Here is a 27,407-nt window from a genome sequence, read left to right on the forward strand (position 1 = left end):
TCGGGCACCCGCCGCAGGAATCAAAGGCACTGACGGCGTCACCGTGGGGTAAGGGTTTAATGCGAGTTCCCCTGTTGTGATTGTACATCTCGTGTGACAGACTCCTAACTAATTCCGATCGCCATACTGAGCAGGGGAAAGACACGACAAAATAAGTGAAAAAAAACCTGCTGAATAAATACATACACCGTTTTGACATCTTCTCAACGATTGGCCTATCGAGTCCCTTCATTTGGTAACAGATAGTTCTGGATTTCACCTAACAAGATTTATTACTGTTTTACTTTTCAAACTGATTGTCCCTGCCTGGATTTTTCTCCCCTGGGCATGCCTGAGTGTGTCACCTTGAAATAGACCTAAAAACGCATGGAAAGCAGCGGAAAAAGGTCTATGTCACCTTCCTCAGGTCCATTCAAATGGCATGAAGTTCCCTGCCAGAATTTATACGTCTAAAGCTATTCTGCCTGCATTAATGCAACCCGTGCTAGATGAAGGGGCTCTACACCTGACAATTAGTTCCCTGTGGCTCCAGCTTCTACTGTCTAAAAGGAAGATTTTTTTTTCCTAAGGGCAATCATGATGTGAATTTACTGCTTGTGAAATATGACTAGTCTGGCAGACTCAGAGCATAACGGTGTCTGATAAGCAGAGCAGGTATCTCACAGGCAACAGCAGAAAAGGTGTCTCCCCCTTCCCTCTATAACCATGGGTCTAGTCTAGACAGATTTTTACACCTACCAGCTCACCACAATCTCTCAGCTCTTTCCAACCACTCATTTCTACCAGCCTCAACCCCACTGGAGAAGTGTCTGCAGTGGAGTGTTTTGGTTTGGAATCTCAAATAATAGAAACGCTGAATAATGAATTCCTCTAAGTACCAGAGAACAGCTCTTTGATGGGCCACTCAAATTAGATGCAAAGAAAATTATCAAAACAATCTCTGAGAACTAGAATGAGGCCACCAAAGACCACTGGGACCTCTGGGTTGTTATCCAGAGATTGATTAGAGCTCTTGACAATCTTAACATGGGATAGAACAGAGACAATTCAGCAATGAAGCCCTCCTGACTCATTTAGTGTTCTCAGCCTTCCCTTTCTTAGATTTTATCTACACATACCAACATGGTCTGAATTTGTCTGGGTATGCATGCTCCTTTTAGCTGCAGTAATAGAGGACAGGGAGGCTATCTTTTATCTCTTCATTCTAATCCCAGAGGTAAAATCCTATCATTAGCGGACCTTCCTTTAGCTAACCAGAAGCACCTATATTGCCACTGCTGCTGCTTTCAACTTTGTGATATGCTTCCAAGGACTGCAAAGAGGTAAGGAATCAGATGATCTTCAGGCTCTTATTACTGAGTTTCATCTGGTAAGACATTTAACTGTTATGACTCCTGGAGTCAGCTCCCTGATTGGTTTATATTTGGAATAGTATCCAGGAATTATTGTCTAACGTCCAGTCCCGTATATGCTGTGGATGAAAATGGGCTTCCAGCTACTTGGAGATAGAGCTTGTGACTTGCCTCCAAAAAGCTGGATTTCCAGTCCAAGAAAGCATTTTTGTAAAGCCAACCAATCAGTGAAGGTTCAAGTAAATCGCATGTCCAAGAAACAGCCGATGAGGAGCAGAATCAGCAATGAAGGCACAAAATCTCCTTCCAAATTCTACAGCAATATTCCTAGATATTACCTGCAGTATCAGAGAGGGAGATCTTCCAGTAGTGGAGTCTTAAAATATCATTAAAAATCAATATCCAAATAGCTTTGATCAATGCCTTAGAAATTCTCAGCAGCATTCCCTGTTTCCACTCTAAGTCAGCAGTGAGCAGGGCCAGGGAAAGGTCCTTCCTGTGAAGCATGGCTCTAGGGGTCAAGAAAGGACACTGCGATATAACGGGTTCCTTTGGTGGTTGGAAGACCTTCATGATAGTGGGTCAGGCGTCCTGGATGCATAAGGGTCCACCCTTTCCGTGGAGCTCGAATGGAGCAATTGTAGCGCAGGAACCGGCAGCCTCCTCCCTGATGGAAACAAAACAAGAGACACGTCAGCTTGGTAAAAGCATCTCAGGGAAAGAGTCTCTGCGTTCTGGCAGCCCTTCTGAAATGTGAGAAGGCGCCTGGGGAATCTCCAGTGTTCTGATGCATTCAAAAATCTTTCTACCCTAGCCCAGCCATTAATTGCAATCCTTAGTGTGAAGAAGCCAGATATGGATAAGGAAACGGTTTTCAGCTGCCTGGACTGCTCAAGAGGCTGTACTGCATTCGTGACACCTTGGCAAACACTTACCTCATAGTCTATTCCAACTCGGTTCAAAGCAATGTTAATGGTAAAGGTGGAAGCGTCATGATGGGGCATTAAAGAAGGCTGCTCATCAGGTTTGTAGCGAACTACAAAGGCTAGCTCAAACTGAGTCTGCAGGAGAGAAGAACAAAATGCACATCATTTACGGTTACAGGGCTATAGTAGTCCATGGCTACTGAGCTGCAGAGCAGGGTGTAATATTCAAATTGCATCCCACTGCTAAGAGAGAAAGGCAGGAGAATGTCATTGGGATAAGGCAGGAGAATGTCATTGGGAAACTGCGCATTTCCTGACGCATATACTTATGTCATACTCCAGGGTCTGTTCCTCCATACTGGGAAGTAGTATGCGTATTGCTAGAGGACTCTAGCAGTCTTTTCACAAAGTTGCAACTGGAAGAGGTGCTGAGCTGGCCACGAGTTTTGAAGCTAAGGTATACATACCTTGGTATAGTATCCTGGGTACAGTTTCTCTGTGATAGGTGCAATATAGTCCAGAAGAAACTTATACCATTCTCTTTCAAAGCCAATTTGGTTCATGTGTATGTCAATAGTTGGGACATTCTCATATCCTCCTTGTATTCTGCTGTCCTGAAATAGAATCATGAAAATACCCATAAGGATGGGAACCTTGGAATTCAGAAATGAAAACCACTTGTTTCTGGTAACTACAAATAAATATGACCTTTATTTATCAGAATTTCCAGGATGGAAAACTCATTTCAAACAATAATTAAAACCTAAGGTAAACAATATTACCATCAGAAGGGCTGAACTCTGTAGCTTCCGAGGACACTAAAGAGGACTCAGAAAAATTAACTCACATTTAAGAACAGGGGCAAAATCACAGAGTTAATCAGGAACAAAATTAGAGTATTGCCTCCAGTTTCCTGGTTTAACTGTGGGATCTAATGCTTTCCTACAGGAGGCACTGCTGCCACCAAATAAGCACGGATAATGGTGCGACCCAGAAATCAAAAAGCTCCTGCTTTTTCTTACCGTGTTGTCACCTGTGGACCACTGACCATAATGCTCCATTTCTTCCACCAGCTCATCACAGGCAGTGTCAGTGAATATGGGGAACCAGTAAACATCTGGGCAGGGCTGCAGAAAGTAGACAGGTAAGAACAGCAGAAACAAGGACAGGTGCTTGAGGCAAAAGGAGTAAGGCTAAACTGACTGTAGATTGAGTCAGTTTAAGGGGAAAGTAACTAAAATATTGAGAATAGAAATTGGTCTTCTGATTTACGTGCCCCACTTCCACTTAAGAGAGCGGGAGATGTACTTCTAGAAGAATGATTTGGCTCTAAAAATACTTTCAAGGTCATGTTTCCTCTGGATTTGAAAGACTACGAGGTCATGCTGAACTGCTTACTCCTGAGAATGACAGAAGTGATGATACAAGCATTGTCCTGATGCTAATCTCCCATTCTGATGGATAAGAGCAATACTTTCTTACCATTTCTACTAATTTCCCTTTCAGAGCTGCTGTGTAGTTTTCATGGATGTACTTTTCTCTCCAGTCCTGCAGTTAAAAGATAAGCAAACCAGTCATTTCTGTGGAGCCTGGTTAAAGAGGCAGTGAAAGGCCAGGCACTCATGCAGCAGTGCTTCACAGGCTTTGAAGATCCAGATGTTATGAATCACATAAACACCCTCTCTTTAAATTCTGTGACTACGCTCCTCATCCCACCTGAGAGACATCGTTATTACAAAGCCTGGACCTTCCTTGTTGGTGAAACTAGTCATCAAATCTTCACATGCCACATTGCTAAGCCTGCTGAGCAGGCAGGTTATCTCACCTCAGGATTGCTGAATATTTGCCAGAGGTCATTGTGGAGGTGAGTTGTCTGATAATTCTCCAGGGACAGGATGTGTCCAAACTGATGCCGATTTGTCAGGTACATAAAGACTCCCTGCAGGACAGAGGAAAACAATCAAGCTTTGTTTCCAGGCCTCACATTTCTGTGAGCCACTATGAAATATAAGCACTGGACAGTTCCCCAGTGATGATGGCTCTGCCCAAGCTGTTAATTTACTCATTCTTTCTCCTGTGGGCCTTCAGTTTAATTTCCACCCTGGATATGTGGCACTTTGAAAGGTTATAGCCAGTAATTCTGTGCCTCTTGTCAGCCAGGGTTGGAAGCAGAGCAGAACAGCTGCTGTGAGATTAGGTTCTTCCTTCTTACCCTGTCAACCCCATTTAGAACAGCCCGGAATAGGCCCAAGAACAAAAATGTTACCCACATTTAGTGGTCCCTGGCTCTGTGTGGCTTCACAGCAAGATAGAAATCCCACACTGTTCCAAGCCTGCACAGTATTGAGTAATGCCAGTTCATCCTGTCCCATGCCCCGGCAGAGCTGAATGCCTTGAAACTACTTAATCTTGTCACCTCCACTCTGGCATGCAGTTCCCCTGCCAGCCTTTCTCTCCTTGACTGACCTGAGTCCGAACGTTGTGGCAGAAAGCCATGTCAGCATCCAGCTTGCCACTGTGGAAGAGATCTCCCTGGTCAAGCTCTGATCGCAGAGCCTTGGCTTTAACCATGTAAACGCTACTGATGTAGGGAACATTCCAAAGCCCACTGAAACACAGAGGTAGGAGAGTAAGACTTGAAATAGCACTAAAACAGAAACTGCTGGACTTGAGAGGATGGCAGGCAGCACTGCAGTATCAGCCAGGCTTGCCTAAATGAGCCAACTCAGAACAGTAGGGAGAAACCATACCAGCAGGAATCGTCATTCCAGAAAAAAATCACTTATATTGCCCAGAGCTTTTAAGCTGCACAAATACTAGTCCACTGTGAAAACAATTAATTGCTACTGTGTGTTTTTGCTAGGGACATAATTAATGGCTTAAATCTCTTCCCAGAGAGATCAACATATTTTTTTCCGGTGATTTAAAAAAACTGAACCAGCCAAAAGTGCATAAGCTGATTTCCAGCATTTATCGCACATATAATGGCCTAAAAAAAAAAAAAAGAGGACCCCTCAAGAATATGAATGAACCTACAACTATATTTTGTGAATCTTCCATTCAAGGATCACCTGGTATTTTATGAAGACTATCTGATAAAGATTAAACAGCACTTTACAGGATTTTAAGGATCACACTAACTATAATCCACTGGTGGGAAAACATGACATGAGTAAGATGAAGTGATTTCAGCAGAGTCAGGACTCTTAAACCCTTACTCTGATCATAAGAAAATCTGCCCAAAGCATGTTATCGTCTCTGCTCAGGGGAGAACATAGAGCAGCTTCCAAATGGGAGTACAGACTTCTTTTCCTTTTCTGTACACAAAGACAGTTGTGCTCTCTGGTTCTTTGACATTAGCTGGTTTGATGATAATGTGCTGCAGCAAGCTTTACATTTGAGGGATTATATCAGTAAGAAACACTCTGCATACTCACACCCTCCGCCTTTGAACTATATCCACATAATCTTCTGAGCGGGCATAGTATCCATCAGGGCTTAGCGCTCCCCAGAAATTTGACCACAACTTCTCATGACGGCTTACCAGTGGGGCAATCACCATCCTGTGAGCACAGGAAAAAAAGGAATTGCAGAACAGGATGTTACCACACGAAGAAAAGGAAAATATTTACAAACCACAGGACCATAAGAGTTAGATTCTCCCTCATAAGAGTTAGATTCTCCCTCACTTACAGAGTTGCTGCTTCTGTTAACTCTGTTGGAATAAAATTCCGCATAAGAAAGGGCAAATATGATCACAGTCTCCTATCTAACGGCACCCTGCAGCAGGTCTCTTAGAATCCGATTTGTTCTAGCGACTATATAAAGACAAAACTAGGGACAATTTAGTTTTGTCCTGGTTCAAAGACCAGCTGCGCAATCCCACTGCCTAAAATCCAGGGATTACAACTACAGTAAAAAAAGACCAAATAAGAGGTGTTTGTCTAACATGCCATTTCTGACACAGTTCTCCTAGTGCCTTATGCATCTCACTGATAAAAGAGCTCACTGTATTCCTCATGTGAAAGATGACCAGTAAGGATTGCTCAGACCAAAGAACTCACTTGTTCTGTTCGATCAGGATCCTTAGAGTCTCTGTGTTCTTCAGAACTATCTCAGCATCCAGGCTAAAGTAAAAGTCACAGTCAGGATCCTTTCTGCACAAATCCCTGTAGCCAGAGAACAAGAAAAGTCACATCAAAATCCTCCTAGAACAGACCAAGACAAGGGACAGAACACCAGGAATTCCCTCACCTTGTAGACTAAACATCGTCTTCTGGGTGCTCAGAAAAGTTCAGTTTAACGTAACAACCCAGAAGGCTAGCACAGTACAAGCACATCAGATTCAGTATCCAATAGCACACACTGAGACACAACCAAAACCAACATTTAGCAAATTGTTTCCCCAGCACAAACTGAAGAGGTTCCCATTTATGGCTGGCCTAAATCCAGACCTGAGCTCAAACTCACACCTCCTGATCACAGACAGGAAGATACTCTGCCACTAGCTCTTAGTTTTACTACTACACTCCTCCTCTTTAGAGATACAGGTGCATATATTCTTTGTGATCTCTGACTGGGCATATAGACTGCTTGATGAAGGCAGGAGGTACAGGGCTATCCTTCCAATGGGGCAGAGGACCAGTGAGAACTTGGTTTCTGAAAGTGGAGAAAGGGAGCTGATACTGGGGCTGATTTTTTTCCAATATATAATGGGCATGGGGAGTTAATGCTAGGAAAATTGAAAGAAGAGGGTGACTGAAAGAAGAGAAGCATCCACTTGATAGTGACGATACTCAGAAAAACTGGACTGCCTTAGTTTGGACACAGGCTGACTCTGCTAGCCATCATGTATGGCCTCTTCACTTACATGCCCAAGTTACGCGCCTCAGCATTCTCCACCTCATCAGCTGGTCCAATCACTTTGATGGCGAGATATTCTTTGCCATGCTCTTTAACAAAAGAGTCCACCTGCGTCAAGTGATGTTGCTCCTATGCCAAAGGAAAAATAAGGAAAAACAGATGAGATGGCCTCATCCCAGGCTGCTCAGCCTCCCGTTCTTGAAAATGTCAAACCAGATGAGCAACAGTTCTTTCCAGTTCCACATCTTTACAGCTGGATGGAGCTATCTTATAGGTGCCATTGCAGATAAGTACTGGGATTATAGAGAGCCTGGAAGTCTAGTTAAAGGTTGCAAAGGTGCCTACAGTACAGGGGGAGGTATACATTTTCCCCGCATTTGCTAAGACCATCACAGGCCAACTTTACTTACATGGTTGTGAATGAAGAGCTGGATTCGCTGCTTTGGGTAATGAAGGTTACGAAGCCGCAAGAAAAACTGGGAGAGGAATGGGGTGGGCTGCTCGATGAAAATGCCAATCAGAACCATTGGCAATGCCTCATCCTACATTCAGTGAGAAGAGGAGAGAAGTGGTGGCTTAGGTACCACATCAGACACATAAGATCCCATTGTAATTGTAAGACTTGTCTTGAGAGCTTTGAATAGGCATCAGCCTTACCTTAAAACCTGTGAGGCTTCGCAGACCTTCATCACACACAGTGCAGCCAGTCTCAAATGTCCATATTTGAGGAATGTAGTTGCCCAGGTAGTTCAACTGCAGCTGCAAAAGGCAATTTGACATGTTATGCATTACAAGGCAGAGGAGTTTCTTTGCATCTACCCCCAGTGTAAGATCACATTTCATCAGAACTTCATTTACCTTCCTCTTGGACTGAAGAACCTAAAAAGCTTGACAGCCTGAGGGCCTAATTACAAGCTGGTCTTTGAACCAGACCCATCTTGCTGCTAGGGACCTGGACCACTTATTGTTTCTCAAATGTAAATGTACACAGGGAAAGTCAGTATATGGGAAGACAGTAACCTGATGCACTCGAACCTAAAGGGTCACTTTGCAACAAATACATATCAAATTTTTCCCTCAGGACGTCCACTTACCTTGGTGGGCCCATTTCCATGAATCACCACAGGCAGAGTGTCATATAACAAGTTTCTTGCTCTCACTCGTGAGTTTTCAAACTTCAGAACTACCTCATCTGGAAATGACATTGCCATCATGTTATCAGAGGAAGGCTTTTATTAATCATTAGCAGCACAATGCCTCATTTCTACTGAACAGCTGCTGAAAGAGGAAAGCATGGACATGGATAACCACGCACAAGTAGTTAAAGGGCTGCAGGCCATATCCAGAAAGGAGAAAAAAATGTTCACAATGATCCTGTGAGGTAACAGGAGGATGGCTGGGAAGCTGGACAGAGTGCAGCTTGCTGGGCTGGCAAATACGCCTTCTACTGGGAATTGGCAGAAGTCACACTGAAACAGTCTTTCAAAACTGCCATTGACAAAGCGTGCTGTGAGGAACAGCTACTGATGGCCAGGGAGGACTCAGGCCCTTCTCACCTAAGCATTCTATGCACCTGCTGTCTCTCTTTTTCAGTCCAGACAAAAGTCCACCCTCCTGGCAGAGATCCTCCAAGATGTCTCCTCAACACAACCACACAAAATCCTTTGGAAAACAGACTAGTACAGATCCAAGCTCCAGTCTATCATTGTTGTAATACGCACAGGAGCCAAAAAATACACTGCCGTTATCATTTTTTACCTGACTGGAATAAAGATGGAGTGGTGCAAGACTATAAACTGAAAATATTAGGCAGTAGTGTCAGGAGAGTAAGTAAATCACTTTTGCCAGGACTAGGAAAATCAATCAATCAGCAGGCCAGGTCAGAAGCTTGGTACGGTCAGTGAGTGCTCACAGGCAGTGTCTGGCTGCATCTCACCTTCTGTGGCATTCCACACGCAGTTCTGAAGCGGAAAGACAGGCAAGCCCTAGGCAGGGTTATGTGTTATTACTTGCACTGAAGTCCCTCCCAGTTTCAATCCCTAAGGCTAATGCAATCCGACATGCTTGGAGATCAAAGTGGCAAGGAGGTGTAAGATGGAAAACCTGACCTGTATTCCCCCAAGTGAAGAGGGAATTGCAATGAGGACCTAGTTGGTCACAGTGGAATTGCAAATAAATCCCAGAACTCTGGCAGAGGTTTTTTACTGAGGCTTATTCTGCAGGGACAGGAATTTCTGAAATTTAATCCCTTCAGCCACAACACGACTTTATTTCTGGTGTCAGCATGCAGTTGCATTCCAAGGAGAAATGAGCTTCCTTCTTCCATCTCACCTAATGCTCCATTTAGGTTTTGGAAGATCCGGCTTCTTTGGTCTAGACTGATGTTGATACTTTCCTTTAAAAGAGTGAGATAAATAATCTTAATTAGAACACAAGTGGGCATCCATTCTTTACATGTGAGAGACCCCATGCTGAGCGAAGATATATCACATTCCTATAATCATTTCCATACTCTCCAAGCTCTGAAGCCTAAACCACTCCCAGCTAATCCTCATTTTCACTTGAATCTGGGACAATTCGCCATTTCTAAAACAATTTAAAGCTATTATATTAGGCAAAACCATGCAAATAAATATTTTAAAGCTGCTGTGGGTGTGCCAATAATAATACGTAGCATATTAACGAAGTACACTTGCAGCACAGTCATATAAAACCCACGTATAATATGCAGGAATGCCAAGATATCAAAAACATCTGCTGTGAAGACAGTTTCTTGCCATCTATCCACAGGGCGAGTGTTACCCCAAGTGTTGCCCCAGGTACCGGTGTCAAACCAGAACACGGTAAGGGTGCAAGGCCAGCTCATGCAGTCTTTGTTTTTATCCCCAGCTGCAAGTCACACTCTGACTGGATTTTTGTCAGACTAAAATCCAGCTCTGACTTAACAGAGTTCAGTCTCCCTCCAGGCATGTATTTAGATTGATTACTGGAAAGGACAGCAGGGTGCTAACATCCGCTGTCTGAATGCCAAGTCAGTGGAATTACTCAGCCTTTGTGTGGCACAGGGCCAGAACTGCAGATGAGAACATTAAAGGAACTGTTCATGTTAAAATATCATGGGCCATATTCAGATTTGGGGAAGGAAAAAAGTGCAGCTGTTCTGAATTTTTCACCAGCCCTGCTGGTAAAAAAGTGCAACTCCTTCTCTAATCAGTCTGAAAGCAGTTTCCCATTTCTAATGCTTCCTCTTGACTTTACTGTAACAGTTTGACTTCTTAGTTCCCATGCATTTGTGGTGTCTCTCAGGGACAGACTGCACTGCGTAATGCAGAACGGGGCAGGGACAACGGAAGCAGAATCACCCTGTGGGCTGGATGATTCGGCCAGTGCACCACACAGTGCTGGAATGGCAATGATGCTTCCAGGGTCCATTCCAGGCTTCTGTATGATGTTACGTGGCACACTACATAGGCTGACACAGATTTTGTCAGCCAGGATCTGGAGGTGTTGCGGAAGGCAGTGGCAGCCTCTTTGTTCCAGCAGAGCTACCCACTGTGATGCCTACGGTCCCTGTCCTGTGGCACAAGAGTGGCTACAAGGCTGTGAATCTTTGTCCCTTTTACCACCTCAAATCTGCTCAGGCCTCATCTGCCCCTTTACCTACAATGTACTTCAGTGCTAGGCTGGATATGTCTAAGTCAAGCACTGCACTCTACAGGGAGGATACACACTTAAAGTCTGGGTTTCACACCCCTGGGAGGAAGCTGGTTAGTTCTGCCACACTCAATCGCTTTAAACATCAGCACATACAGATACTGGTATGAGTTTCCAGTAAGACTTGTTTTAAGACATCTATCTTCCCATTAACATTTTAAGCTTAAAAAGTGCTAATAACAGAACAAGGGGGTAGGGGCTAGAATGCAAATTTTCAGAAGGAAAATGGGTAACTAGACATACTACTGGCCTTTTTCACGTAAGGATGCCAGAGCAGTAATTAAGGGTCAATATGTATGTGATTAACTTATTTTACTGTCAACAGGGATACTGCACAGAGGATTAACAGCAATGCTTCTCAGACAACTCCCCCTAATCCCAAAATCTAGCTACACCTACTCTTTTTTCTGGATCCAAGAAGACATTTGTATAGAAGAGCTGGTCACTGTCATCGTCTTGTCCTTTCCACTCCTCCACAAGCTTCTTCAGGTTTGGAGCATAACCTATGAAGCCTGTGGGAATGAGTATGAAGAGGTGTTTCAACCCATACAACCAAGGAAGGGAAGTACTCCTGTATACACATACTCTCACTTCTTTCACACAAAGTCTCACTCCACTGTGTGTTGCTGCAGAGATACACCAGCTTTCAGCAAAGGTGTGTACGGACTGCACTTTCCAACATGGAATGACACCAGGATCAAACCCGTAATCTTCAGCATCAGAAAAGCTCAGATACCCACACCCTGAATGACAAGTCTCACTGAAAAGGGAGAAGGGATAGGAAGCAGGTTCCTATCCTCTACAGGCAATTCATAGCTATGTCCCCTCCGTAGGTAAAAGACAGGAGCATTGTTAGTCTTTCCATTACAGCCAGTTATGCACAGGGCTTCAGTTTGCACCATCTTCTATAAAGATACTTTCCACACCTGGTCCCTTGCTACTTCTCTCAAAGGCCTTCTAATAGGAGGAAAAAGCTGAGAGAGGTTCTCAGATGAAAGAAGGTTCTGCGTCTTACCTCCAGAACCCAGGAAGCGCTTTCCGTCTCGCACCTGAGGGTACTTGGCTTCCAACTTTCTGTCAGGATAGATGTAGTTCTCTGCTGAGAAGACCACCTTGCTCTTGGCTTGTTTGAACTTCTTCAGCAGTTCTGTGGGGCCCGAAGCAAAAAGTACATCATAGCTAGAGTAAAAGACAGACAAGAAAGGCACAGAAAGGAATGGAGTCAGAAAAACGTCAGCATTAAAAGTTTCTAGAAACAGCTAATCCTTTACGAACCCCTTTCTTTTAGTTCTGCTTCACAGTATTACATTTTTTGTCATAATTATAGCTAATTAAAGTCCAATCTTATTCACAGAGTGGGAGATGTTACTTTCCACTGCAGAAGATTCTACAATGGCTTGGGGCAACTTACGCCCGTTCTTATTTTTTACAAAGTTTTCACTGATGATAAAAACAAATCTTCCAAGCTGCAAAACATGCTGATCACTCCTTGCTTTTCCCCCATTTGGAACTGTGAAGCCCTGGTGCCCTCACTGTTTCTAACAACTTTTTACTTATTGGAGGAAGAATTACTCTGCCATTCCTTTCTAGACTAAAAAAACCCATAAATCATGCTTTTTACATCTTTTGGCATCCTGCCACTCTCCACTGAGCTCCCTGCAAATCGTCAGGAGGAACCTATGCTGGACACTAGCCACTGGATGCTGCACGCCAGCCGCTATCTCTTCAGTACTGGGTAGAACCAACTAATTCCCATGCAACACTCCCAGAATGAGACCTGCATTTTCTGCAAGAGGATTTGCATACTTCAGACTCATTTTGGTGAGTTGCTCATTCTAGAGATTAATCATTCCCAACTCTAAACACAAGCAGATACTCAGAGCTGCAAAAGATGATCTCCCTGCCATGGGAGCTAGAGACAGATACAGGGATCCCAGCCCTGCCTGTTGCTGGGCGTATGAAAAGACACTGAGACTCCAAACCATCCTTTTCCCTCTTCACATTTCTCTGGCAGACTAATTCTTGGCTCTCAGGATTGTGTTGTAGCCTGCCTCACCTTATAAAACAAATAATTCTGGTAAGAAAGGCCTGCATAGATCCACAGAAATTGTCCACTCATTCTCTGCAGATAGAGGCAGCCAAATTCCACGCTGGCAGAAACAGGTATAACGCTATCAACTTTATGCAAGAGTTGGAATCAGCCTATTCTGATCAGACCTTCTCAGCTGCCACAGATGCAGCTCTGAGCAACTCTCAAGCAACTGCAGAGAATTCAGGGGGAAAAAAACAGAGGAGGTCTGGACACACCTTCCAAAAGCAATCTACTTCACAGTTAATTTCTTCTTGGTAAGAACCTGTCCAAACAGCCTTATGATTCAGTTCATGGCAAATACTTTCCAACCCATTACCTTTCTACGAAAAGGATGATCAAGTCTTCCTTATCCGCATACTGCTTCAAAGCTGATTTCAAGAGACGGACCTTCTGCCCACCTCCCGCTGGCTTCTTGTCATCTCCACCCTGCCATTCCTCATCCAGCCCCAGCACCTAAAAAACGACAGGCACAGGGTCTACTGAACAGGTCACTTTCCCAGCAAGACTCACAGGAAAGGACCAGAACCCACAACCTTACTAGTCCTGATAACTCCCAGTGCAAATCACAACAAAAAAACCAGCATCAGGTCAGATGGACTAGGTATATACGCCAGCCTTTGAACCATTCTCTGCGAGGGACCGTCAGAGGGACACGTAGCACAGTAACAAAGCACTCTCAGCAACAGGGACAGGAGCACGCTGTGTACTGTGTTTTGGCATTGCAGTGGAAAAGTGCCATGGGGCTCCCTTCATCCGGAGTTATGGATCTCATCTCAAGCCACCAGTCAGGATAGAGTAAGAGACTGCTGCAGAAATACCCCAGTCACAGCATTTCTCAGACAACTGAGTAGGTGTGTCCTCTCTTGAGCTTTTATTTAATCATTTTGTGGCCAGGTCTTATCCATTCCACACTTCAAAATTCCCTTCAACCAACCACCACTGAGGCTGCTAGCCATCACCTGGACTTTGTAGTTGAAGAATTGGGCTGATCTTCTAAAGCGTTGGAATCCCTCAGTCTGCTTGGTGGCAACAGTAAGAACCAACAGGTTTTCTGCATACAGGAGAAAGCACAAGAGACACATTCAACTTGCCTTGTTTTCACAACCAGCTGTTCCATACCTAACGAAGAGGCTTTACTATCAGATACTGAGTCAAGGTAGGGATCAATAGTCTTGAAGGTACTTGACAGATTTGACAAAAGGAAGTCAAAATCCAACCACTGAGAAGCAAAATTACTTTCCCAGTACATTTAAGCTGATCACGAATCCAGCAATAGAATCCAGGAGTCCCAACTTTTGCACAAACAGTCACTGCTGTTCACGGACACGGGTTGTGTCTGTTCTATATGACATTGACAGATGTCCAGGTTCATTTTAAATCGGGCAAGGGAGGTAGTCTAGCTGTGGAGCTACCATATCCTACTGAGAAGAAAACAGCTTGCTTACACCTCACCCAATCATCTCTATGCTGTGCAATCTTAAGGACTATAGGTGTTCTCACTGCACACAAAGCTTCAACGTCAGGAAGAAAACCAGCCTCAAATCCTACTTATTTGCTGCCTGGATTTTCTTGGCACCAACTCATCAAAGATTCATAGAGGGAAAAAAAGAAAGCGTGGACATAGCCAATGTTTTACTGGAGGAACTAACTATCACAGGGGACAGAACGTGGCAAAGGTGCCCTCAAATTTCAGTGTTTGATTGAAGAACCCAAAACTAATTGCAGCACAAGCAAGACTATTCCTTTGCAGAGGACATTAGAACCTGGTTCTGGGTACAAAATGTGAGATTATGTAAAGATACAATTCCATTGCCTGAGTTATGAGCTAGAAAAATAAAAGATAATGTATTAAGTGTTTTTTTGCCCTGCTATTGAGTTACAATTCTCTTCTCTCACATAGAGCATGAAGGAAATTAAACTTGAAGATAAAAAATAGAACTACTACAAAATGCCCATTTGGAACTCATCCATTTAGTGCAATTGGCTTCCTGTTACCCACAGAGTTGCTTTTTTGTCACTCAGCATTGACTGGGTGTAGGGAAGACCAAAATTAGGCTGAATGTTATTATTCTCTCTCCATGGCTGCTCCAATTTTCTACTGCATTCTTGAGGTGTTTTCCAGATTTTTTCATACATACACAATGTGAATTTAATTCTGCCATAACTTTCATTTACATTCTCCTCCTAAACTTGTTCTTCATTTCCAGTCCCTTCAAAATGACAAAGCTAAATCCTGAAGTTCTCTTTCAGAACTTTCTCTATAGTACCACTGGAATATGATTTTTATGCGGAAGCTCTGGTTTCTTCATTGTAATGATTAAATGCTATACTTCATCTTAAAACTTCTGCTTAAGTAGGAATTTGTATAGGTTCTGGCAACAGTGCTTAAATGTGAATCCTGGCCATCCGATTTTAACATCAGAAAATACCAGGAAAAACTGAAAGCACATTTTCTTGGCTTGAGCAGGCTTCTTCTGGAACAATGATTTTTTTCAATGGACGTACCAGATGCATCTTCCTAGTGTACCCAAACTGATATTCTGTCTGATCTTAGAGAGGAAGGATCTAGGAGCTGGAGTCCTAGATAGACCTGACAAAGGCAGCAAAAGTAAAAAATAAGTGTAAGACTCCAAGTTAAGAAGAAAGAGCATGTTCCCAAGGAAATTCCTAAAATCCTTTACCTGCATCAGAATAAAAAGAGAGGAGAAATTGAGAACAGTCAATAGGAGGTCAGTTCTAATTGTATTTTGTTAGACATTCACACAAACAGACAAAGAGAGTGATAAAATAATATCAATCCTGCATTTGTGCAGTTTTTAAAGGCAGATTTTTAGACGTATGAAGTGCATTCCTAATCCAGCTTCTCCAGCACACTCCAGTTCCTTGTGTCCTGTCCAGTCAGAAGGTGCAAACAAATGAGTAAAGTATCTATGTCCTCAGGGAATATGTTAAAGCCATTAAAGTTTCTAGCCATACGATGGCATGCAGAAAACCATGGCAGCTTTATTAGATAGCTCTGAGCTCACGGTTTCTGAGAAGGTGAAGATCATATTGCCAACGAAGAGGGGGGCAAATGTGGGCTTGCCAGAGAGGAATGTAAAGACAAACATCAAATTCTAGTACCTGAAAGGAGAGGAGAAAGCATATAATAACGATAAACGAAGGAGAGAAAGAAAAGAGCTTGACTGCTATGCAATTATTTCAGCCTGAATTCTCAGGCATCTCACATTAAATAAATCACTAATTCATTTTCATGCCGCCACCCCCAGAAAGCAACAAACGGTTTATGATATGACTGCCAGAAGTTTGCTGGACGAGATGCAAGAGCTAAAGGCTCACACGGATGAAGAGGAAGCGGTGTCCCATTTCTAAGACAGAAAAGGTTTCACCGCGGTGTGAACTCACTGGGGCATGGAAAAGCCAACAGAGACAATTATCCTCCCCAGCAGAATTCAAAGTTACAGATTCCCTTCTCATTACTGGTCTGTGGGGGTAGGACTCTCAGAGACATTAAGCTCAGTCTCTGTTCTGAGAAATCTCTGCAGTAGCGAGAGCTTTCCATCCCAAGAGACATTCCTTCAGTCCCTTACTAGAAGCTTGTACTGAGCTATGCTGCCTCTGCTCCTTCTCCTTTAACCCTTTTTTCTCTTTCTCAAAGATTTTGCTGAACACTGGTGCAGCTGAGAGGTATTTCCAGAGACAGAGCAGTAAACCCTTTTAATTTCAGTATCACATGCAGACATTTTAAAACCTCCAAAAGCAGATTTATGCTTCCCTATTTTCCATGTCACAGTTACTTTTCATACGTAGAGATGGTAGCCTATTCTGTTAAGCTGGGCCTCCTGGGCCCAGAGGCTCCTTGGGCCATGCTGACAATTAGAAATCGTATACATTTAGTAATGGTATGGCTGCAAAATATGAACAGTGTGGTTAACGAAGCAAGCGCTGGAGTAGGAACCAGGGGAGCTGGGCTGTCCTGCCAGCTCTGCTATGCAACCAGGAGCCAATCTTGTTATCCCTCCGTTTTTCCATCTGTAGAATGATAATAGAGGACATTTATCACTTTTATGAGGGTTTTTGAGCACTATAGATGAAAAGGATCCTGTAGGGACAAAGTACTGGAACAGGGACTCTGATATCAACAGCACAGTGAAATGATTGGGTAGACTTCTGAGTTCTTACAAAGAGTAAAAATCAGTGACAAGATGAGTTCAGTAACAAAAAGTTTTAGAGTTATTTACTTCTGCCCTGACTCTACAGGGAAAGCACAGCTGCAGCTGCACTTTAGGACAAGGAATGAATTTATCCCTAGGCTGTACTTTGGGAAATCTTACTCTGCCGCTTCCTGTTAAGATAGTGTCCAAGAAAATACCATTAATACGGGGATCAAATAGAAAAAATCAGTGCACAATTTAATAGTGGATAATATAATCTCTGTATTAAATTTACATTTATGAAAGTTTATTTTTAAAGCTTCAATTAACTCCAAATAACTGTGCTTAGAGCTTTTGCAGAGATCTAAAAGAATACACAAGAGAGAAGATAGGTATCATTATTCTCACATTACTCCAGGGAAGCTGAGGCACAGAAAAGGTAAGGCATTTTTTCTTCGAGCCATGCCAGAAGTGATGGGTTCAGAAAGCAGTTAATTCCAAATTCCTCTTCCTAACCAACATACCTCATTCTCTTTTCCCAGCACCCAATTCTATATCTCTAGTGCACTCTAAAACCTTACTAAAAACATGGAAGATTTGGGGTGTGTAAGGAAGACAGGATAGCACAGAGAGATTAATTTCTTACTTACATTTGTCTAATAGCTATCCTAAATGCTGAAATTATTTTGCTTTAGTTATGGCACTATAGCTAAAGAACTCCCCTTCCAACACTCCCACGGATACACATTAACTGTATTAAGTAATATATATAGTAAAGGTAATTATACCAGAATCACATATCGTGAAGGGAAATATTCTAGGTAACAAGATGAAATCTCCTATTAATTGCCACTTCTCTAATGAAGACAGAGATAATTATCCAAACTTCTTGGCAGAGTGACAGTGTGCGAACCTCTTTGTCAGGCTGGCTGACATTCTGCAGCTGCCCGGATCCTCTACTGTTCCACCAACTACTCCTCAGAGCATCTACCAACTGTTTATGTGGGGATAGACCGATGTTATTTTAGGAGCATCCCGGAGCTCAGGTCGCAGTGTGGCCAGTCTGGGATCAAATGCTCTCGGTTACCTAACTCTTGAACCGTGTAAGTTCAAGAGCAGGAAGGGCCGACCCAGGGGGCATGCAACCCAAGGGGCTGTGAGTACCCTACTGGGATGAAATGGTGTCCCAGGCTCGTCTCACACAACTCGGAGCTGCGAGCGCCTGTCCGGGAACCGAGGCGCTCCAGAAGCATGTGCGGAGGACACCCACGCCAGCCCGTGCGCCGCCTCCCAGCTCGGCAGCAGGCTCCGGATGCCGCCCGGGGGCTCAGACTCTGCAGCGGGCGCTGCGCTCTGAGCTGGACCGCAACGCCTCCGAGCTGGACCGGGGCGCCACGGACGGCGGTGGCACCGAGAGCGGATGTGCCCGTCCACCGGCCTGGCCACCAGCTCCCCGTGCTGCCGGTCCGCGCCCTCTGCCCGGAGCAGACCCCCTTACCTTCCCGCTCGGAGGCACGGCCGCCCTCCGCCCCGAGCAGCGCCAGCACCGCCCAGGCCAGCAGCACCGCCGGAGGCACCATGGAGGCGACTTCCCCGCCTGGATCCCGGTCCGGGAGCCGGTACCGAGCGGGGGCGCTGCCAGCGGGACGGACCCGGCGGACGGCGGCTCCAGAAAGCTCCGGGGCTGCCGGAGCCTGTGCCACGCACCAGACCCGCCCGGCGGGGACGGGCGGAGGAAGCGGGGAGGCGGCGGCTCCTCCTCCCGGGCCGCCCCGGCCCCCGCAAGAGGCGGGGAGGCAGCTGGGGCCGCGCTGCGAGAGTGAGCAGGAAGCCGCGGGGCCGAGGCTTGTGCAGAGCCCGGCAGCATCTGCCTTGGGCCGGGACGCGGAGCTCGATCGCGGAGCTGCGGGAACGCGACCTGGCGTGCGGGGTCCAGCAAGCCTCGCTGCCGGGGGCTGTGCAGGACGCGGGGCAACGGGTCCGCAGAGAAGAGACGGGCGTTCAGCAAACGCGAGGCTGCGTGGGAGGAAGGGGCTCACTTTCCGGCCAGCTTCGGTTCGTGCTGGGCTGCATCTGGCTGACACAGTCATTAAGCGTGGAAAAAGCAAACCAGAAATGGATGGTGCACAGCTCTGGAAACGGGAAGCCCTTACGAAACACCGTCTTTCCACCTGTCATCTCACCTCATGCATGTCCTTGGTGAACACAAAATCTGCTGCGGTCTTGTTTGCTATACTAACTTTTTCTCTGGCCGTATATATGTCTTTAAGTCTTACATTTATCTCTTTGTCCTTGTGCTGGGTTTTCTTGCTCTAGCCCTGATGACTTATCCATGCATCTTTTTCTAGTTTATTCTGCCTAACTTTGAGAAGAGGCAAAATAAACCTGTCTTATAAAATTACACTTTTAAAAGAAAATTGGGTTTAGGGTCATTTTTATACTGCAGTGGATGTAAGACTTAGATGCAGGGAAACCCTTTTGAGCCTGCAGAACACCAGATGAGGAGCTAGCACTGACGCACACCTTACGTGAGGCCTTGAGCAACACATTATTTCTACCGAAGCAAATACCTAGAAGCGACAGTGCCATTTTCTTAGGCACTGTGTATAATTAAACCCAACTTTGCTTCAATTACTGAAAGCAACATTTCTTAATGTTGGTTACTTATTTTCTCTCTTGTAAGGTGCGAACAATAACATTTACTTGTCTGCAAAGAACTCACAGAATGACAAAGGCTGTATAAATGTTATGTACTCTTCTGTAAGACGTGAAGTAGATGGAAAGCAACGTCGCGGTATACTGCTGAAGCCATCGCTGAAAGAGGCACTGAGTCTTCAGCCACACCTGAGCTTGGCCCGTGGAGCACGTTACAATAGGAAGGTAAGGTGTCAGGGAGAAAGGAGCAGTACTGAGTGGCTTGGCAGGCATAAAAAGTGAAGGATGCGTGCTGAGTGATGGTGTGGCGTGTGCATTGAGATAACGAAGAAACGCAATGCCTCAATGCAATATGTATCGCTTAGCTGGTCTGGGGCTATGGAACACACAGCTGGAAACATACAGGGCATCATAAAAGCACTGGGATAATACAGAAGCCTCCCTCGTTGCAGAGTTCAGTTTTAATAAAAAAAATTGGCTGTGTAAAATTCTGAGGGCCAAGTCTGCTGTTTTCTATCAGTAAACCACCTCTTTCAATTAACAGAAATCACAGGATCATAGGATTCAGATTTTCAAAATAAAACCAAGAAGGTATGATCTTGGAGGAGAAAAAATTAAGCACGTTAGAAGGGCCACACTGTAGCTAACTAATATTCTCCATGCTTCATAATAGCATCCTCCCAAAGAACTACCATTACTATTTGTTTGTTCAGTGAGAGTATTCCTGAGTGTGTTCAAAGCACTTTTGTATCCATTCCCTCTCCCCAAAGCAGGAATTCCCTCACCAGGCAAACAGAACAGTCCTCATGCTCAAATGATGTACTACAGGCAACAGTCCAAGGAAATACTAGTTCTCCCTAAAATGGTGATTTCAGGAAACTTCCTTTTGCAAAGCTGCCAGTTTCACTAAATAAAAAAAGAAGAAAAAAAACCCCCAGACTTTCACTTTAGGTTTCTCCAGTACTTTGCAGGCCCGGATGAAGCCCCTGATAAATCTTTAGCAGCCTCAACACTTTAAGCCAGGAGCCACAGCAAAGGTGTTCAGCCCCTCACCCTCAAACCTCAGACTGAGATCTGTGACTCAATCTAGAATTTAAAAAATTGCAAGTTTCTCATTTTAATGACGTCAAGTCTCTCCATTCTGAAAAGAAAGGGGTTTTGCACACTAGAACTCATGAATGCATCATTGTTTATACTGCTGTACTCCGGCTGTTCCTATTTGACAACTCTGTTTGCATTCTGCAGCTATGCCAACCCAGCAAGCATATTTTTTTCCTGTTTCTATGTTTGTACTGCTTTGTGCGCTCTGGCTGGAGTCAGCTGCCTGTCTTTCTAAACAGAGGCAGCTGCCAATGCAGATGTTCCAACGAGTACGTGCGACACGTGCTCCAAGCAAAGCAGCAACTTCCTAAAGACTCAGAGCTCCGTTTCTAAAGCAGCCTCAAAACACACCAGACCTTCTGAGAAAACACCAGCCCCAGTGAAACGTGCAAGGGACAGGGGCTCACCCACCGTTCTACTGATTCCAGTGCCCCCCCCCGCCCCAAACGAACAGCTCATTTGCAGGACGAAGTTAAGATGAAGCAGCTCTCTGCTCCTAAGCTGGACTGCTCCTAAGTCCACTAAGCTGGTTCACCGGCTCTATCTGGTCAGGAATTTCACACTTCATTTTAGCTCACAGTGTTTCTGTGTAGCTTGCTGCTGTCTTTGGAGAGCTGCACCGGAGTACAAAGCTGTCCGTGACTTGACGTGCACATCTAAGTCACATCATAGAGTTTGTTCCTCTATTTACTACACAGTGGAATAAAGTTTGATAGAGTATAACTGCCTTTCCCACACTAGGCTCTGCTGTGATACCAGCAGTCAATTGCCACTGGAATTACGGAAAACTCCTCCAGGCCCGCTCCACACTGTTCCCATCGGTGCAGTCACCCGGGCGGGAAAGAGAAAACCTCGGCCGTGTGCTGAAACAGGCTGAAGCTGCTGGCTGACACCCGCGGCTACCTCGCCTGGGGCGTCCCGCCCCTCCCTCTGTCGGCAGCGGGGCAGGGGCAGCGGCGGCCCGGAGCCAGAAGGGGGCCCGGAGCCGGGGCGGGGGAGCGGAGCCAGAAGGGGGCCCGGAGCCGGGGGGGCCGGAGCCAGGAGGGGGCCCGGAGCCGGGGTGGGGCCCGCCTCGGCGGCGGCGGGGCGGGCCGGGGCTGGCCGCCAAGCGCCTCCTCAGGGGGCCCTGCGGCGGGGCTGTCGCAAAGCGCCGCAAAGCGCGGCAGGGCTGCCGCACGGCGCGGCGCTTCCGGGCGGCGGCAATGGCGGCGTGAGGGTCGCTGCGCCGCGGCGGGCTCGGGGCCGGGGAGCGGCCGCGGGACGCGACGGGACGGGACGGGACGGGACGGGACTCCCGCGCCGGCCCGCCGCCGCCCATGTGGCTGCAGCAGCGGCTGAAGGGGCTGCCGGGGCTGCTCTCCAGCAGCTGGGCGCGGCGGCTGCTGCTGCTGCTGGCGCTGCTGCTCGTCGCCTACTGGTACCTGGGGGCGGCGCGGGCGCGGCGGGGCGCGGGGCGGGGGGCCGAGCCCCGCGGCGCCGCCGCCCTCTGCCTGCAGGCGGCCACGGGCGCCTGGCGGGCGCAGGCCGAGCGCGGCGATGCGCTGCCGCTGCCCGAGGAGGCGGCCGGGGGCGGCGGGCCGGGGCCGGGGCCGGGGCCGGGCCTGGCGCTGGCGGGCAACGGCTTCCTGCTGCTGGACGTGGCCGCCGGCCGCCTCTGGGTGTCGGCGGCGGGATCCGGCGGCGGCCCGGCGCTCGCCACCGAGTACCCGGCGCTGGTGCGGCTGAGGGCGCTGGGCGGGCGCGGCGAGGCGCGGGCGGCGCTGGCGGCCCTGCGGGACGGCGCCGTGCGGCGGGTGCGGTGCGTCCAGACGGGGCCCGGGGCGGGCGCCGGGGACTGCGTGACGGTGCGGGAGGAGGTGGTGGCCCACCGGAGCCGGCCGCATCTCTACCTGCAGCGCATCCGCATTGCCAACCCCACCGAGCGGGTGGCCGCCTTCGAGGCCTCGGCCCCAGCTTCTGCGCCCTCGCTGGGCGGCCGCTTCGCCACCAGCCTGGAGAAGGCGGAGGAGCGGCAGTTCCTGCTCTCCTCCGGTCGCCTGCTGCTGGCCGGGAGCCCCAAGGTGGTGCTTATGGTGGTGGCTGCCAAGAAGCTCGTGAGCCGGGTGCAGGTTGCGCCCAAATCCCACTTCGACGAAACCGTGCTCTCCGTGGTGTACACCTCGGAGCCCATCGAGGTCTCCAGGCTGGAGGAGACCTTCAGCAAGCTGAGGGAGTCGGCCAAGAAAGAGATGCTGGAGGTGATGCAGATGGGGGTGGAAGATCTTTTCCAGGAGCACCAACAGACCTGGTCAGACCTGTTCATTTCAGGTAAGGGAAGTGATGCTCCACTTCCAAAGGGTTGCTTTAGAGGGCAGCTGAAAGCTCAGTGACCTGGTTGCTGTAAGGTCTCCAGAGGCTCCACGCTTCCTGACGGGTTTCTCTCAGGGGCCAGAAGGCACGTGGTGCGATAATAAAACAGCATTCCTGGTTTGGAACCCAGCGTACTTTACAGAAGTGGAGTATTCCTTACTGCATAAAGGAAATGATAGAAGAACACTTCTAATCAAAACTCTGGATGTGCTGGCTTTCACGTCCTCAGGAACCTTACTGATTTGCCCAGCATGTCAGCTCTAAATTGGAAATAGAGTTGACCTCTAGTGACAGTATAAAGGACAGATTTCTCCATGGACTGTCCTACAAGGATGCTTTCTCTGAAGATTTTAATGGCCTCACATAGAAGAGTAGCTGCCCAAGTAATGCAGAACTTGCTGTTTTATAGGCAGTAAAAAGATAGACATTGACAGATCATTCTTGCGGAGTCATGGTGACAGCTCCGTAAGGCATCTGTATATCAAACTAGCTTTGCCTTTAGTGGGAGCTTGGCGTTCAAACTCCAAGTAGCAGAGAGAGCGTCTGAGAAAATACAAGGAAAAATTTCACTTCAGTGTTTCATAAGCAAAGGTTTCTTAGATGTTCTAAAGAATGCCTGTGTATTGAGCGACGACATGCACATTTTATCTTTTTTTCCTAGTTAATCATATGCACGTGTGATTCTCTGACTCTTGGTTGTTTTCTTTTATTACAGGGGTTGAAATGAGAAAGATCACAGATTCACATACGCCATCCAGTGAGACTGTTAACATGACCCTCTACTATGTGCTGTCAAGCGTGCCAGCTCCTCTGCTAGATCCACTCATTAGTGGTGAAGACAGAGAAAAAATGGAAGCCAGCTTGAACTATGCTGACCACTGCTTCAGTGGCCACGCGACCATGCATGCAGAGAACCTGTGGCCAGCAAAGCTGACCAGTGTCGCCCAGATCTTGCAACTCTCAGACCTGTGGAAGCTAACTCTCCAGAAACGGGGATGCAAGGGTCTTGTGGCAGCTGGAGTCCATGGACTTATGCAGGGAATGGTGCTTAGTTTTGGGGGTCTGCAGTTCACAGAAAACCATCTTCAGTTTCAGGCTGACCCTGATGTACTTCATAACAGCTATTCCTTACGTGGGATCCATTACAATAAGGACTTGATTAATCTAGCTGTTCTGCTGGATGCTGAAGGAAAACCCTTCTTGCATGTGTCTGTGAAATTCCAAGACAAGCCAGTTAGACTGTATGCGTGTGAGGCAGGCTGTATGAATGAGCCTGTGGAGCTGACCTCAGAGGCACGAGGTCATACGTTCCCCGTCATGGTGACTCAACCCATCACACCACTGCTTTATATATCGACGGATTTGATCCACTTGCAGGACCTGAGACACACGCTCCATCTAAAAGCTATTCTGGCTCATGAGGAACACATGGCCAAGCAATACCCAGGTTTACCCTTCCTGTTCTGGTTCAGCGTGGCCTCCTTAATCACATTGTTTCACTTGTTTCTGTTCAAACTCATCTACAACGAGTATTGCGGGCCAGGAGCCAAGCCGCTCTTCAGGAGTAAGGTATAAGGCTGCTGCTTTTGGCTGCTGTCCACTGAGTGTTGTCAACCTGATTTTCTGTCAGCTGTGCCTAGGGAGGTTCTGTCTTGGACTGTGAGGATTTTCAGTCTCTCTTGCAACAAGTGATCTGTGACCTCTTCTTGCAAGAAGCAGGATTAGGGCAGGGATTGGAGTGGTAGGGCTCACAAACATTAGAAAAGGTAAATCCATCGTCTGCCCTTCTTAAACATTTGTAAGGCTGCAGATCGAGGCAGACACAGTTTTTCTGTCCTTTTTCCACACATTGGTGTAGGACATTGTTTGTTTTTAAGCCAATAGTTGCAGCTGCGTCACGAAATGATGTTTCTTGTTATGCAGTACCGGAATGCTTGTGGGAGAGCTGCTATACTTTACTACTGTGTGGGAGACGTGCACGCTTGCCTGGTTTGAATGTGTGATGCGTCATCCAAGAACACAAAATGCAAGCTAGTGTTCTTAGGTCAAGGTGCTGACTTGTTAGAACTACTGGTAAATGTTCGCAGATTTATAGACACTGTGCAGTCCTCCATCAAACGACATTTACCACCATCGTTTTGGGAACGTGCTGAGCTAGTGTTTCTCCCATTCAGACAAAATACATAGCTGTGTTAGGAAAAGTACTGAGTGCTTTTTACTGTGAGTTGGAGGTTCTGACTTCAAGCTCTACTGCATCTCACTTTGGTGTAAAGGATTTGAAATTCTTGTTTTTGAGTTGCCTTAGAAAACTTAGTTGCTAGTAAAAACTTAGCACAGAATAGACAATAGAAGGTGATTGCTGTTCTTAGTACTGGTACTTTCTGGTTGTGTGTTGATACAGAGTGGAAATGAAAGATGAGACTGGATTTACTGTGTGAGCTAGCCATATGGTTCAGAGGCATCCTTCCTTAGAGTTGAACAGAGTTAAATGTAGCTTATGTTTAAAGAAAAAAAGAAAAAAAATAAAAAGGACATAGTTAAATAGAGCTGTCAGAGGAAAAGTTCTAGCTTTAGATTGCCCTGTTTTTCCAAATTATAAAAGCAAATTCAATTTTGGATAGCTAAGGCTAGACAGAAGGTACAGGACTAAACGTGACAGTCAGTATGTAAGGGGTGTTTAAAGTCAGCTGGCGACTTCCCTGTGAGCTCACTGGCTTTGTAATGTTGAGTACTGGAGATCAGGCCTGATCCCAAGCAGGTCTGAATACCTGTCATCCGTTGAAAGAATGAGAATGGAAGGTGCTTGTGGCTAGACAAACTAACCTAGGAAGAGGTAGGATAGATATGTATATCAAAGACAACTGCAGTTATAAGCCTATGATCATGGTCAAAACCTTAGTGCAAAAGGAGGAAGCGGTCAGGAAGTACTTTCAATTATTGTGTATACAGCTGCACCCTGACACACATCCTGAAATGTGTCCTTGAAATTATAAAATTATGTCCTTTTTTCACTGCTGTCTATCGGGTTGCCTTTGTCATGTACAAAACTTGCCTTCTGCCTTTTACAGAATTACTTGTTAACCATTACTACAGGTAACTGTCCCTGACACTATTCACTGAAATGCCGAGAAGCTTCACAGCTACGCACCAGGGCTGACGTAACACCTCTTCCTTCTTGACACTGCAAAAAGCCTTGCAGTGTACAGCAAACAAGTCTGTTGCCTCGTCTTAATTGGACCTACTTAAAATGAAGATGATGCAGAACTTGATTCCAGAAACAGGGATGAAATGGAAGCCAGCTGAAGCTCAAAATCTCTGTAGCAGTAAGCAAGATTAATGGTGTTGAAATAACACTCTGTTTTATTAATTGAATGGGAACATCCCAGTGTCCAAGTGAACTTAGTCGTGCTTTCAGCCTCCATTTGCACAAGACATCTGACAATTTTGCAGCTGAGAACAAGGACCTTTTGAAAGCAACAATCCTTTTGTGCCTTGTTAAGAGAGGAACCTGAGACTTGGAAGGTGTGGTTATTCAAGAGTTTATCCCAGAAGCTTCTGTAACAGATGTTTCTTTTCCTTGTAAGCTGTTCCGTTCCCTAAGAGTAATCCATTTGGTGAAAATACTTGAAGATATACCAAGTCCTTTGATATTTTGATTTGTTTTTTAATTTTACAGGAAAATAAAGAATGATGATTCCCTTCAGAGAGTTAACTTAACTAGAAAACTTTAGTGTAACCTCCTTTCTGGTATACATTTTTTAATTTATTGCTTGGGGGGAGGGGGAGGATGTTAATAATTTTGCCTCCACTTCAGTAACAACTCAGTCAATTGAACTGTAGGTATCTATGTGCTGGTAACAGGTTTTTCAGCCTTTATGATTGTAGAGTGCAAAACCAAGTTAATGAAATTGTTTTCTGGATTTACAGTTGGAAATGCTGATCTGCAGGTTTCCTATTCTAAGCATATTGAGACTTTGTGCATTGATTTGTTTTGGCTATGGGAGGAGGCATCCCAGTTTCTAGTGATTTAAAGGTTGTTTGGTTTTAAAATACCAAAGCTGTTGTTTCTAAATAAATATCTTTCAGTCTAATCTGATCACCAAAGTGTGGTTGTTTTGTTTTGTTGGGGTTTTTTGTTTTGGGGTTTGGGTTTTTTTTGTTTGTTTTTTTTTTTTTTTTTTTTCCCCTGGTCTGTGTTCTC

General features: G+C 46.0%; 2 protein-coding genes across 2 annotated transcripts; one reads left to right on the plus strand and one right to left on the minus strand.

The window, feature by feature from the left end:
• Positions 1-38: 38 nt before the first annotated feature.
• Positions 39-18,835, minus strand: PLOD1 (procollagen-lysine,2-oxoglutarate 5-dioxygenase 1). The gene is made up of 19 exons (XM_072884152.1): positions 18,600-18,835; positions 13,907-13,998; positions 13,264-13,400; positions 11,871-12,034; positions 11,255-11,367; positions 9,473-9,536; positions 8,236-8,333; positions 7,799-7,900; positions 7,552-7,683; positions 7,149-7,270; positions 6,343-6,447; positions 5,716-5,841; positions 4,745-4,886; positions 4,104-4,217; positions 3,761-3,826; positions 3,301-3,405; positions 2,746-2,892; positions 2,288-2,413; positions 39-2,019 (listed from the first exon to the last, which is right to left on the minus strand). Exons 1-19 carry the CDS (start codon positions 18,679-18,681, stop codon positions 1,864-1,866), a joined length of 2,193 nt encoding a protein of 730 aa, XP_072740253.1. The 5' UTR covers positions 18,682-18,835; the 3' UTR covers positions 39-1,863.
• Positions 18,836-22,022: 3,187 nt separating this feature from the next.
• Positions 22,023-27,302, plus strand: KIAA2013 (KIAA2013 ortholog). Its single transcript, XM_072884157.1, has 3 exons — positions 22,023-23,164; positions 23,922-24,775; positions 26,300-27,302. Exons 1-3 carry the CDS (start codon positions 22,174-22,176, stop codon positions 26,324-26,326), a joined length of 1,872 nt encoding a protein of 623 aa, XP_072740258.1. The 5' UTR covers positions 22,023-22,173; the 3' UTR covers positions 26,327-27,302.
• Positions 27,303-27,407: the final 105 nt, after the last annotated feature.

Source organism: Ciconia boyciana, chromosome 19 (genome assembly GCF_034638445.1).
Source record: "Ciconia boyciana chromosome 19, ASM3463844v1, whole genome shotgun sequence".
In the NCBI taxonomy this organism is placed as follows: Eukaryota; Metazoa; Chordata; class Aves; order Ciconiiformes; family Ciconiidae; genus Ciconia; species Ciconia boyciana.

Bases quoted from the DNA above. Each gene is read 5' to 3' on its own strand.
- PLOD1 (XM_072884152.1), bottom strand. From the start codon at position 18,681: ATGGTGCCTCCGGCGGTGCTGCTGGCCTGGGCGGTGCTGGCGCTGCTC. The intron at 13,401-13,906 runs GTGATGGCTAGC...GTCGTTTTTTAG, and splicing joins TCTTCAACTACAAAGTCCAG to GTGCTGGGGCTGGATGAGGA. The intron at 6,448-7,148 runs GTAAGTGAAGAG...CTCTGGCTACAG, and splicing joins GAGGCGCGTAACTTGGGCAT to GGATTTGTGCAGAAAGGATC.
- KIAA2013 (XM_072884157.1), top strand. From the start codon at position 22,174: ATGTGGCTGCAGCAGCGGCTGAAGGGGCTGCCGGGGCTGCTCTCCAGC. The intron at 23,165-23,921 runs GTAAGGGAAGTG...CTTTTATTACAG, and splicing joins GTCAGACCTGTTCATTTCAG to GGGTTGAAATGAGAAAGATC. The intron at 24,776-26,299 runs GTATAAGGCTGC...CCATTACTACAG, and splicing joins AGCCGCTCTTCAGGAGTAAG to GTAACTGTCCCTGACACTAT.